Source organism: Lynx rufus, unplaced genomic scaffold (genome assembly GCF_022079265.1).
Source record: "Lynx rufus isolate CCGP_SWC_20201006 ecotype Redwood Valley unplaced genomic scaffold, mLynRuf1.p SCAF_5, whole genome shotgun sequence".
NCBI lineage: Eukaryota > Metazoa > Chordata > Mammalia > Carnivora > Felidae > Lynx > Lynx rufus.
The window spans coordinates 448,578-461,246 of NW_025814867.1; the positions used below are offsets into that span (position 1 = coordinate 448,578).

The 12,669-nt window shown below is 35.0% G+C and overlaps 1 protein-coding gene across 1 annotated transcript in view; it reads right to left on the reverse strand.

Annotated features, from left to right (window-relative positions):
- Positions 1-12,669, reverse strand: part of TOPAZ1 (testis and ovary specific TOPAZ 1) — a 101,001-nt gene that overhangs the window by 42,667 nt on the left and 45,665 nt on the right. The window contains exons 10-12 of the mRNA XM_047100321.1: positions 9,739-9,890; positions 9,439-9,531; positions 8,247-8,362 (exon numbers count right to left, since the gene is read on the reverse strand). Coding sequence (XP_046956277.1) covers positions 8,247-8,362; positions 9,439-9,531; positions 9,739-9,890 — 361 coding nt within the window. The remainder of the gene's footprint in view (positions 1-8,246; positions 8,363-9,438; positions 9,532-9,738; positions 9,891-12,669) is intronic.

Here is a 12,669-nt window from a genome sequence, read left to right on the forward strand (position 1 = left end):
AATTTTTTAAAAATTTTTTTATTTTTTAAAATTTACATCCAAATTAGTTAGCATATGATTGTTAGCAACAATGATAAGGAGTGCCCCTCACCCATTTAGCCCATCCCCCCTCCCACAACCCCTCTAGTAACCCTCAGTTTGTTCTCCATATTTATGAGTCTCTTCTGTTTTGTCCCCCTCCCTGTTTTTATATTATTTTTGTTTCCCTTCCCTTATGTTCATCGGTTTTGTCTCTTAAAGTCCTCCTATGAGTGAGGTCGTATGATTTTTGTCTTTCTCTGACTGACTAATTTCACTTAGCATAATACCCTCCAGTTCCATCCACGTAGTTGCAAATGGCAAGATTTCATTCTTTTTGACTGCCGAGTAACACTCCATTGTATATATATATACCACATCTTCTTTATCCATTCATCCATCGATGGGCATTTGGGTTCTTTCCATACTTTGGCTATTGTTGATAGTGCTGCTATAAACATGGGGGTGCATGTGTCCCTTCGAAATAGCACACCTATATCCCGTGGATAAATGCCTACTGGTGCAATTGCTGGGTCATAGGGAGTTCTATGTTTAGTTTTTTGAGGAACCTCCATACTGTTTTCCAGAGTGGCTGCACCAGGTTGCATTGCCACCTACAATGCAAAAGAGATCCTCTTTCTCCGCATCCTCGCCAACATCTGTTGTTGCCTGAGTTGTTAACGTTAGCCATTCTGACAGGTGTGAGGTGGTATCTCATTGTGGTTTTGACTTGTATTTCCCTGATGATGAGTGATGTTGAGCATTTTTTCACATGTCAGTTGGGCATCTTGATGTTTTCTTTGGAGAAGTGTCTGTTCAAGTCTTTTGCCCATTTCTTCGCTGGATTTTTTTTTTGGGGGGGGGGTGTTGAGTTTGATTAAATTCTTTATAGATTTTGGATACTGGCCCTTTATCTGATATGTCATTTGGAAATATCTTCTCCCATTCTGTCAGTTGCCTTTTAGTTTTGGTGACTGTTTCCTTCACTGTGCAGAAGCTTTTTATTTTGATGAGATCCCATCAAAAATTTTTTTTAATGTTTATTTACTTTTGAGAGAGACAGAGTGTGAGTGGGGGAGGGGCAGAGAGAGAGAGGAAGGCACAGATTCTGAAGCAGGTTCCAGGCTCTGAGCTGTCAGAACAGAGCCTGACATGGGGCTTGAACTTGTGAACCATGAGATCACGACCTGAGCTCAAGTCGGACACTTAACTAACTGAGCCACCCAGGCACCCCTGATTTCTTTTTCTTGCCTAATTACTCCACCTAGGACTTCCACACTGTGCTGAACATAAATGGTTACAGTAGACATCTTTTCTTTGTTCCTGATCTTAGAGAAAAATCTTTCAGCTTTTTACTGTGCAGTATGTTAGCTGCGGCCTTGTCATATATGGTCATTGTTATACTGAGGTACCATTTTCCCTATACATAATTTGTTGAGAGTTTTTAATCACAAAAGGATGTTAAATTTGGTCAAATGCTTTATCTGCATCTACTGAATCATTTGATATCCATCCTTCATTCTATTAATGGGACAGATCATATTTATTGATTTACACATGTTGAACCATTACTGTATCCCAGGGACAAATCCCACTTTATCTTGGTGTATGATGCACAGTTGAATTTGGTTTGGTAATATTTTGTTGAGAATTTTATATCTATGTTCATCAAGAAAAATGTCCTGTGATTTTCAGTTTTTGTGGTACCTTTGTCTGACTTTGGTATCAGGGTAATACTGGACTTGTAAATGAGTTTGGAAGTGTCCCCTCATCTTCAATTTCTTGGAAGAGTTTGAACAGGATTGGTATTAACTCTTCCTTAACTGGTAAAATTCATCAGTGAAGCCATCTAGTCCTGGGTTTTTCTTTATGGAAAGATTTTTAATCTCCTTACTCAAAACTGTCTGTTCAATTTTTCTATTTCTTCATGTTTCAGACTTGGCAAGTTGTAGGTTTCTAGGAATTTATCCAATTCTTCTAGATTGTCCAATCAGTTGGTGTGTAACCGTTCTTAGTCTTTTAATAGCCTTTGTATTTCTGTGCTGCCAGTTATGTCTCCTCTTTCATTTCTGATTTATTTGCTCCATCTCTCCTTTTTTCTTAGTGTAGCTAAAGGTTTGTCAATTTTATCTTTTTGAAAACAAACCCTTGGTTTTGTTTTTCTATTGCTTTTCTAGTTTCTACTTATTTCTGCTCTGATCTTTATTTCCTTCCATTAACCCTGACCTTAGTTTGTTCTTCTTTTTCTACTTCCTTGAGGTACATATTCAGTTAGGTTTCAGATCCTTCTTTTTTCTTAGTGTAGCCATTTATCACTATAAAGGTCTCTGTTAGAACTGCTTTTGCTGTATCCCATAGATTTTGGTATGTTGCATTTCCATTCTCATTTGTTTAAGGTTTTTTTTTACTTCCCTTTTGATTTATTCCTTGATTATCTGGTTGTTTAGGAGTATCTGTTTAATTTCCACATATCTGTGGGTTTTCCAGTTTTCTTCCTGTTATTGACTTCTAGTTTCATATCACTGTAATCAGGAAAGATACCTGACTCAATCCTCTTAAATTTTGTTTACTTGTTTTGTGAACTAATATATGATCTATCCTGAGAATGGTCTGAATGTGCTTCAGAAGAATGTCTGTTCTGCTCCTGTTGGATGGAATTGTTTTGTATATATCTGTTAGGTCCATTTAGTCTAAAGTGTAGTTCATGTCACATGTTTCTTTACTGATTTTCTGCTGGATGATATACCCATTGTTGAAATAAGTACTGACATCCTCTACTTTTATTATACTGGTGTCTATTTCTCCCATTAGATCTGTTAATATTTGCTTTAGATATTAGGCTGCTCTGATGTTGGGTGTATGTATATATATATATATATATATATATATATATGTATGTATATATATATATATATTTACAATTGTTATATTCCCTATCTTTTTATTTTGGGAGAGAGAGAAAGCGCACAAGCCAGGGAGAGGGGCAGAGGGAGAGAGAAAGAATGTTAAGTAGGCTCCACACTCAGTGCTGAGCCTGATTCGGGGCTTAATCCCATGATCCCAGGATCATGACCTGAGCCAAAATCAAGAGTCAGACACTCAACTGACTGAGCCACCCAGGTGCCTCATACAATTGTTATACCCTTTGATGAACTGACTCCTTTCCTTATATAATGACTTTGTCTCTTCCTACTTAAAAATCTAGTATTTCTCAGAAAAAGTATATCCTGCCCTCTTGGTTTCCATGTGCATGGAACAGCTTTTTTTTTCCATCCCTTCACTTTCAGCATATATGTATCTTTATAGCTGAAGTAAGTCTCTAGAAGGTGGCATATAGCTGGATCTTGTTTTTAATCCATTTAGACACTGCCTTTCATTTGGAGAATTTAATCCAGTCACATTTCAAGTAATAACTGATAGGCAAGACTCACTACTGGCATTTTGTTAAATTGTTTTCTGGCTATTTTGTAGTTCCTTTGTTCCTTCCTTACTATCTTCTTTGGTAATTTGGTATTATAGAGTCTCCAACTAAAATTATAGATTTGTCTATTTTATCCATTCAGCTCTATCAGTTTTGTTTCACATATTTTGAAGCTCTGTTGTCTGCTGCATACACATTTCAGATTGCTAAGCATTCTTGGTGTACTGACGATTTTGTTATTATGCAGTGTTCTTCTTTGTCTCTGGTAATTTTCTTTGCTCTGAAGTGTATCTTACCCGTAATCAATACAGCCATTCACATTCTTTCTTTAAAATTACCATTTGTATGGTATATTGTTTTCCATGCTTTAACTTTCAACCTACCTATATCTTCATATTGGAAGTGAATTTCTTATAGATAGTATATAGTTAGATCGTGCTTTTATATCTACTCTGCCAACTGCTGTCATTTAATTGTTATAATTAGAATATTTACATTTAGGGGCAGCTGGGTGGTTCAGTCGGCTGAGCATCTGACTCTTGATTTCAGCTCAGGTCCTGATCCCAGGGTTGTGGGATCAAGCCTGACACTGGGCTTGGTGCTGAGCGAGGAGCCTGCTTGAGATTCTCTCACTCTCTCCCACGTGCCCCTTCTTTCATTCTCTCCCACGCTCCCCTTCCCTGCTCATGTGTGCACATGCACAAATACATGCACATGTTTTCTCTCTCTCTCTCTCTCTCTCAAAAAAAAGAACATTTACATTTAAAGTGAGTATTGATAAGCTAAAAAGCTTAAGTCTGCCATTTTATTATATGTTCTGTTTCCCTTTATCTTCCTTTGGGGTTACTTGAATATTCTTAGAATTTCATTTTGGTTATCCATACCTTTTTGAGTACTTTGTACAGTAGTGCACTTATCTTTTGAACAAGCAATCCCAATTCTAGAAATATACCATAAAAATATACCTCCAACAATACAAAAATACATATATTCAGGGTTATTCACTGCAGCATTGTATGAATATCCACACAATGAAGTACGGTGCAGTTCTAAAAAAGGATGACAAATTTCCCTATACTAATTTAAATTGATTTCCAGGATATACTGTTTTAGTGAAAAAAGCAAAGTTGAAGAGAGCATTTATTGTATGATACACTTTATGTAAGAAAGAATTAAACATAACAAAATATATATATATCTACACATTGTAAGGAGGACAAACCAGAAACTAAAATACTGGCTACCTTGAGTAGGTGGAAAACAGGTAAAAAGAAGGAATGGAAATAGGGCATTAGTGGTAAGGAGAACCAACACTTTTCATTGCATACATTTTAGTACAGCTTTGACTCTTAGAACAAACAGTAATGTTTCATATACCTCCTTAAATAATTAAAACCAGGATTTGGAAGAACTCAAAATATAAAACAAACAGTAATGAATAACCTCAATGTTCTACAAATGAATAACTGCACTGAAAGGAGTGAGGAAAAAAAGAACTAACCTAAGTAACTGAGGAAATAATTTTTTTGGCTGAATACTATAAGACTAAAGAAAAAAAATAACTTTATACTAATACCATACTCTAAATAAATTTTTTTTTTCCACAGGGGTATGGGTTAGCAGTTCTGACACCACTTTATGTGGATAGGATGGATAAATGACTAAACATATTATTCATAATGAAAGTCAGGTTTCTCACTGTCAGAAAGAATTTATAAATAAGAAAAAGGGAAGGCTAAAATAAACCTGTGGTGTTGGATTAGAATCAAGCTGTCAGTATGAACTCATGTTTTTTAAATATACATACAAAGAGAAAAATATGTTTTTTGTGTATATATGTATATGTCTATATATATATAGGCACACATATATTTCCTATGTGTATTTTTATTTACATATTTTGTATACACATTTACATGCATATATTTCCTAGCCCTGTCCACTCAGAAGGCCTGGCTGCAGTTATGCTCCTGTAGCAATGATCAGATCTTGGTCTTCGAATACCACTCTCCCATAAAAGGAACCAAAGCTCCTTGGAGAAGCTCCTTGGTTGTCGCCAATGTTGCAGGAGGAAAAACAGAAGATGACACTTAAAGCAACTTTATGGCTCCAAAAAATAAGAAAATGGTAGAAAAATGAACAGAATGTGATGGAAGGATACAGGAACTACCCTGAAGCACTTCCCAAAAGTCAAATCTGGAATAATTTGAGCAACAAAATAATAATAGTATTAGATCATATATAACCCCTAAAATAAAATATACATGAGCTCATACTGATATAAATAAATGAAGAAGGGGCAACTCTCCTTTACTCAAAATTCCAATTAAAAAAATGTAGAAGAAATAGGGAAAATACAAAATCACCATGGGGCAAATACCACAGTAGTAACCTCCAGGAAAGATCCCCTGATGAATCCTAAAATTAATGTGTAAAGGTTTGAGGAGGAACCAGATAATGTATAATGTTAAAGACTCTTCCCCCAAATATTAATTACAAAGGGGCAAAGAGTATCTTTACATGTAGAAACCTGGCAGTTAACACTGTTTTTACTAAGTTATCAAGGTTAACTTATCTAAAATGTATTGGCACCATGTACGTCCTATGAGGATGCACTGAGACGTGTAGTTAATTGGGTTTTACAGTAGTGATTTCCTGGTTTTGATAACTGCACCATTACTATGTAGGATATTAACATGAAGGGAAGCTAGATGAAGGGTTCATGGGAAGTCTCTATACTAATTTTTGCAACATTTCTATAAGTCTAAAATTATTTCAAAATAAAAAAATTTACTCATTAAATGTATGTTAAATGTCCTAGATTATAGACACACCTACATTCTCACTGATATCATGAAAGTAAATGTTAGAATTTTTTTCTAGCAGCCTTATCTACTGAAAGTGAAAACCTTCCAAATGAACTATAAACTACCTAATTAAAAACTATAATAAAATCAAAGTATGAGTGTCTATTGAAACTCATTTCCCTAGGCCAGAAAAGGGTAATTATTTCAACAGGTGTCAGGAAAATACAAATATAAAATAATATTAATTTTTCCTTCTGCGAGGCTGCATCCACATCCCCAACCATAAACTGTACCTTTTAACTACCAAGTTATTTTCCTAGTCTGTCCTTCATCAAATAGGTCACCAATGTTAATTCCTCTTAAAAATTCTAGATAATTCTTTTGAAGTGGGAGCATACGAAGTAGTAGAGTATTTAAGGATACAATTTTCAAAATTAGGGGTTGTAAAATAAACTACAAAAATATTTGTGGGATTGTGTCAATTTGAAAATTTGAAAACTAAGGCTGGTTTGTTCTGGAGTCTTCCTATATCAAGAGATCCTTTTCCCAATCAGTGCCTGAAGGGTTGAGTTGTATAGCTGTTCTGGGTACCAGGGTACTGCTGCTCCTTTTGAACATGGACGCGCACACTTCCCTTGTGCCAGATGCTACTCAATCTGGCAGAAGACTAACATCTGCTAGCCATTTCAGCTCTCTGTCATAGCTGCCACTGTCCAAAAAGCCAACTTGTTAGCATGTGGATCAGAAGAGGAATGACTTAATGTTCTGAAGAAAACATCGATGTACTCTAGTTATTATAAATGGATTTAATCCCAGAACTCTATGCTAGACATTCTTCTCACAAAAATTTATTTCCTAAGTAGTCCCAACACTTTATGTAGCCTGAAGAGTATTATAATTTTTATAGACAACATAAATTGCAATTATCATTAGTTAAAGAAATGAAACAACTCCCAGAACTTGAAGAAGTCAAATGTATCTTCAATGCTGGTGCTTCAAGGGACGTCCTATTACTTAGTAGAATCACTGCAATTCCCTATCTGTGTACCATGACATCCAAGGCACTATAGCAAATGCATAGGAGCCTCACAGGTTATTTAAAATTTTTAAGAACCTTCTGTCAGATATCATAAAATTACTACTATTAACTTGTTTGCATCTAACTACATAATAAATGTGACTATTAATGTACTTCTTTTGGCCTACGGACACTATGAACCAAGAAGTCAAAAGCTCTGTATTAGAAAATGAGAAAGGAGATGACAACAGCTGTGGAAGCTGTATGAAGGAACTTTCTAGGCATTCTCAAGGACTTTGGTAGTTAATACCATTTGTATTCTATCAACTATGATTTCATTCAAAAGTCATGGTTCTTTTAAACACAATATGTAATACTTTCTCTATGTATATAACGGTTTACTTAAAATTTCTGTAAAAGTCAAGGCTTTCCTTTTTCTCAATACAGGTATATTATGATACTGCTCATAATTATCATAGGTTTCCAAATAAAAAAGTCTTGGGAGTCCTATGAGCCACATAGAGAAACTGAACAAGTGAGAGACAGATGAAGAAGGGGCTTAAAGTATTTTATTATAGCTAACATGAAAAGAAGTGAAAGAAAATAAAGAATTAACGCAATTTATATACATAAAAGAGAGTGCAGTAAGTGTAATTAAGTAAGTTCTGAAACAAAGGATAAGAGATTCCTTTTACACTTGATGTGCAGGCATGGAGATGAATGAGGTACTGACAAAGATTTGGTGAGGCTGGTCAGAAGGGCTGTCTAGAGGCAGCCCGACTAATGACAATGTGACTAGGACAGAGCCAAGAGATGGGAGAAGGGCTTATGGTGGGTAAGTACCCAGGTGTTTGAACAGTGGTAAGTGCTTTCCTTTCATCCTTTGTAAGTCCATAAGTATATATATTTAAATATATAAATATATAGAAAAAATATATATATAAATATAAAATTTAACCTTAATTATAATGACTTTTCTCACCTGGATTTCATTTCCAGAACTGCAGTTATTTCTTGTTGGGAAGCCTGTAGTTGGTATAAGAGCTTGATGATATAGTTAAAGTGTTCTGGGTCAAACACCATCCCAACTTCAACAAACTGTAGAAGACAACAAAAAAAAAAAAAAGAAAAGGAATCATTTTTATACAAATATGAAAAAGTTAAAAACCAGTATGTAACAATTAGGAGACTGGTGGACAAAATGAAATAAGCAGACAAGCAGAATTAAAATTCACTTAAAAAGTCTGAAGCATATTTTCTTCCAATATTTGAGAACCAAAATTAGACACCCTACTTTAAGAATTTAAAGTGAAAATGAAAATAATTCTTTAATTCAAAACTTGAATATTCTTTCTGTTTTTCAAGTTATCTCAATGAATTTATCATCCGTACATCTTGTTTTGTACTCATTTCATCTTCAGCATAGCACTGGTGTTTATACCTTATCCCAGATTGTAAACTTCCTGAGAAGTATCAAACCGAGCTTTTCTACAACTATTAGTGGTAATCAGTAATTTCTGGTTCAAAAAATTTCTAGGCGGGTAATTCTGTCAAGTTTTGTAAAGTGGAACTAGAGGCATTCACTGAAATATCCATACATCTGCTAGAGTGGTTCCAATGCTGCTCCTTAAAGAAAATGCAGGCTTTCTAGCTGTTAGCCTATTCTGAAATGGATGGCCATGCAGTGCTAAATACCAGTAAGCGTCCAAAAGTACAAATTTTAACATATTTTTAGGAAGCCATGAAAATTATTTTTCTTTTTGTTTAGTGTCAAATATAAAATTTATTCCTAACCTCCATGTTTTTCCCTATCTACTTCCTTTGTTTCGGTCATGATTTTCTATTTATATATTGATTTGCATATTTATTTTTGTTATAAATGACCTCAAATCTTTTTGATGAAGAGAGTTTTCTTTAATCATTTTTGAGGTATAAAGATGACTTCACAACTTAAAAAGAAGTCACCTAGAGTGCTTGGAATGATTTATTTAAGGGGAAGGCCTATCAGTCACTGGAGTCTGTTTATAAATCCTATTTCAAGAGAAAAAGAACATTTCTGAAAAACAGAATTCTTTAGCATCAGTAATGTGGATAAAATGTGCTTTAAGAGTGTTAGTGGAAAGAATTATTTTCTTGGTTAGTCACTATCAGAGAATAAAAGAGATAAAGCATACCTTACAAAATATATCAATTAAAGCAGGTACAGCATTCCTTAATTTCATAGTTGCCACATGCTCAAATATTTTTAGTAATATTTTCAGAGCAGGCTGGATAAAACAAAAAAAATTACACTCATTTTCATGTCTTCTTTCTGTACACCTTAAGTTTCTCAAATTCGTTTATGCTGAAAAACACAAGTGTTCTCTAGGAAGTATTCGACAACACAGAAATTTAACTGCTAAATTATACAAACAAGAAACATAACAGAGAAGTTCACATATGAGTTAGAAAGTATATATTTTTAGGTTACTTACCAGCATTTTAACCATTATGCTGAGGTTCACTACCTGAAATACTTCTTTCAATAAACAATGTTTGAGTAAAGAATTTAGAAGGTCATTTAGCACTTGTAAATCAAAGTGTATACCTGGAGGAAACTTTCTGTAGTACTCCATAAACATGTTTACTAAAACAAACAAACAAAACATAAAAGTCATGTGCTGATTTTAAGATATTTATCTTTCCTAAATTAGGCAAATTTTCTATATTTAAAAATCAAGTAGTATAAATTTATTTTCTTGAAAGGTACATTTCCACATCAGAAATATTTGATGAAAGTAAATTAAAGCAGAAGTTAATAACCACACAACATTTGAAATCAACGAGGCATATTAGGCACTAGACCGGGAGCTAACTCAATGTGCTAACCACACGAAATATGTCGAAGTTACCTCATATACCATGGTCTCAATATGAACTCTGAGGGAGCCATGCTCTCGGGGAGTCTTCAGGCCTGGCCTAGTCATGTACGAGAAACTGTGTAATTGGGGGTGGATGTAGACTATTCTGACACACACAAGAATGTCATTTTAACCCCACCAACATGTTAATCCTAAGGATAGTTTTTTTATTCCAGTTTATGATTATGAACATTCTACTAAAAAGTACAGATTAATTTCCTTTGACAAAGTAACTTCTTAATGTCAATTCCTTAATCTATTTTCTATACAACACTTAACCATTACAAATTTTCCCCATTAATTTTAGGGATCATTCATTCATTATTTTTTCCCAATTTCAAAATTTCATAGGTCAAAATCTATACACCTTAGCTGAAACTGCCTTAATAAAAATTACTTTGGGCTTTACTTTTATGTAATTATTTCTGCCCAAAATACTTATTACTATCTGGATCACTTGGTGATGCTTGGGAAAGTCAATAACTACTGATAAAGTTCAATAGCATAATAAGAAAAAATAATTGTTGAAGTTACAATAACCTTTAACAACCTTAATACAATATAATAACATTCAGGTTTTCTTTTTTAAAAAAAAATTTTTTCTTAATGTTTATTTTTGAGAGAGAGAGAGAGAGAGAGAGAGAGAGAGAGAGAGAGAGAGGGAGGGAGGGGGAGGGGCAGAGAGAGAGGGAGACAGAATCTGAAGTAGCTCCGGGCTCTGAGCCATGAGCACAGAGACTGCCGTGGGGCTCCAACCCAGGAACCATGAGATTATGACCTAAGCCAAAATCAGATGTTTAACTGACTGAGCCACCCAGGTGCCCCAACATTCAGGTTTTCTTAAAGCGTCTTTATATACAACTGTTTTTCCTGGGCACATACAGATGAGTTCTTCCTGATATTCATTTTGCAGTATCTGCATAGTTGCCTTCTTAGCAGGTAACATGGGAAATTCAGAGTGCTTGCTATTATCATTTATTAATAAAACTGGAACTGCATGTTTAAAAAAAGAGGGGTGCCTGGGTGGCTCAGTTAAGCGTCCGATTCGTGATTTCTGCTCAGGTTATGATTTCACAGTTTGTTGGATCGAGCTCTGTGTCAGGCTCCGAGGTATGGAGAGGTGATTGATAATTCTTGGCATTTTCTCTCTCTCCTCTGCTCTCTCTCCTCACCAACACCATCCCCATCTGCCCCACCGCCCTTGGGAACATGGGCACTCTCTCTCAAAATAAATAAACTAAAAAAAAAAGATAGTTGGAAAAAATTTGTTAATGTTTAAGTAGTCCACTAAATGACATGAAGCCCTCCTTCTTTTGTCATGAACTACTTTTAAATTTTAAAATATTAATATAACTTCTCTTTTTAAAATAATCTCTCCTGGTTAAACTGTTGGATGACAAAAGTTTAAAAATTGTGATGGCTTTTGACACAACCTGCTACATTGCTTGCCCCCCCCCCCAATTTTTCATTGTGATAAAATACACATAATATAAAATTTACCATCTTCATTATTTTTTAATGTTTATTTATTTTTGAGACAGAGAGAAAGACTCAGAGTGAGTCTCACTGTGAGCAGTGGAGGGGCAGAGAGAGAAAGGGAGACACAGAATCAGAAGCAGGCTCCAGGCTTCGAGCTGTCAGCACAGGGCCCAATGCAGGGCTTGAACTCACAAACCATGAGATCATGACCTGAGCCAAAGTCAGACGCTTAACCAACTGAGCCCCAACCAACCCAGGCACCCCACCATCTTCATTATTTTGAAGTGTACCGTTCAGTGGTATTAAATACATTCAAAATGTTCATCCATCTCCATGAAATTTTTTCATCTTATAAAACTGAAACTCTACACTCATTAAACGATAATTCTCCCTTTTCACCTCCTCCTAGCCCCCCACAACCACCACTCACTTTCTGTCTCTATGATTTTGACTACTCGAACTACGTCACATAAATAGAATCACACAGTATTTGTCTCTTTGTGATGGACTGACTTCACTTAGCATAATGACCTCAAGGTTCATCCATCCATGTTGTAGCATGTGTTAGAATTTCCTCTTTTTAAGGCTGAATAATATTCTGTATGTATATACCACATTTTCCTAATCTATTAATCTGTCATGAATACTTGGGTTTCTTTACATTTTAGCTATTATAAATAATGCTGTTATGAACATGACTGTACAAGTATCTTTTGAGACCCTGCTGTTAGTTCTTTTGCGTATATACCTAGAAGAATTGCTGGGTCATATGGTAATTCTATTTTTAAGTTTCTGAAGAACTGCCATACTATTTTCTATAGTGTGTGTACTATTTTACATTCTCACCAACGGTGCACAAGATTTCCAATTTCTATATATCCTAACATTTTATTTGATAGTAACCATCCTAATGGGTGTGAGGTGGTGTCACATGTAGTTTTATGTGCCCTTCCCTAATGATGTTAAGCATCTTTTTATGTGCTTATTGGCCATTTGTACATCTTCTTGGGAAAAACGTATATTGAA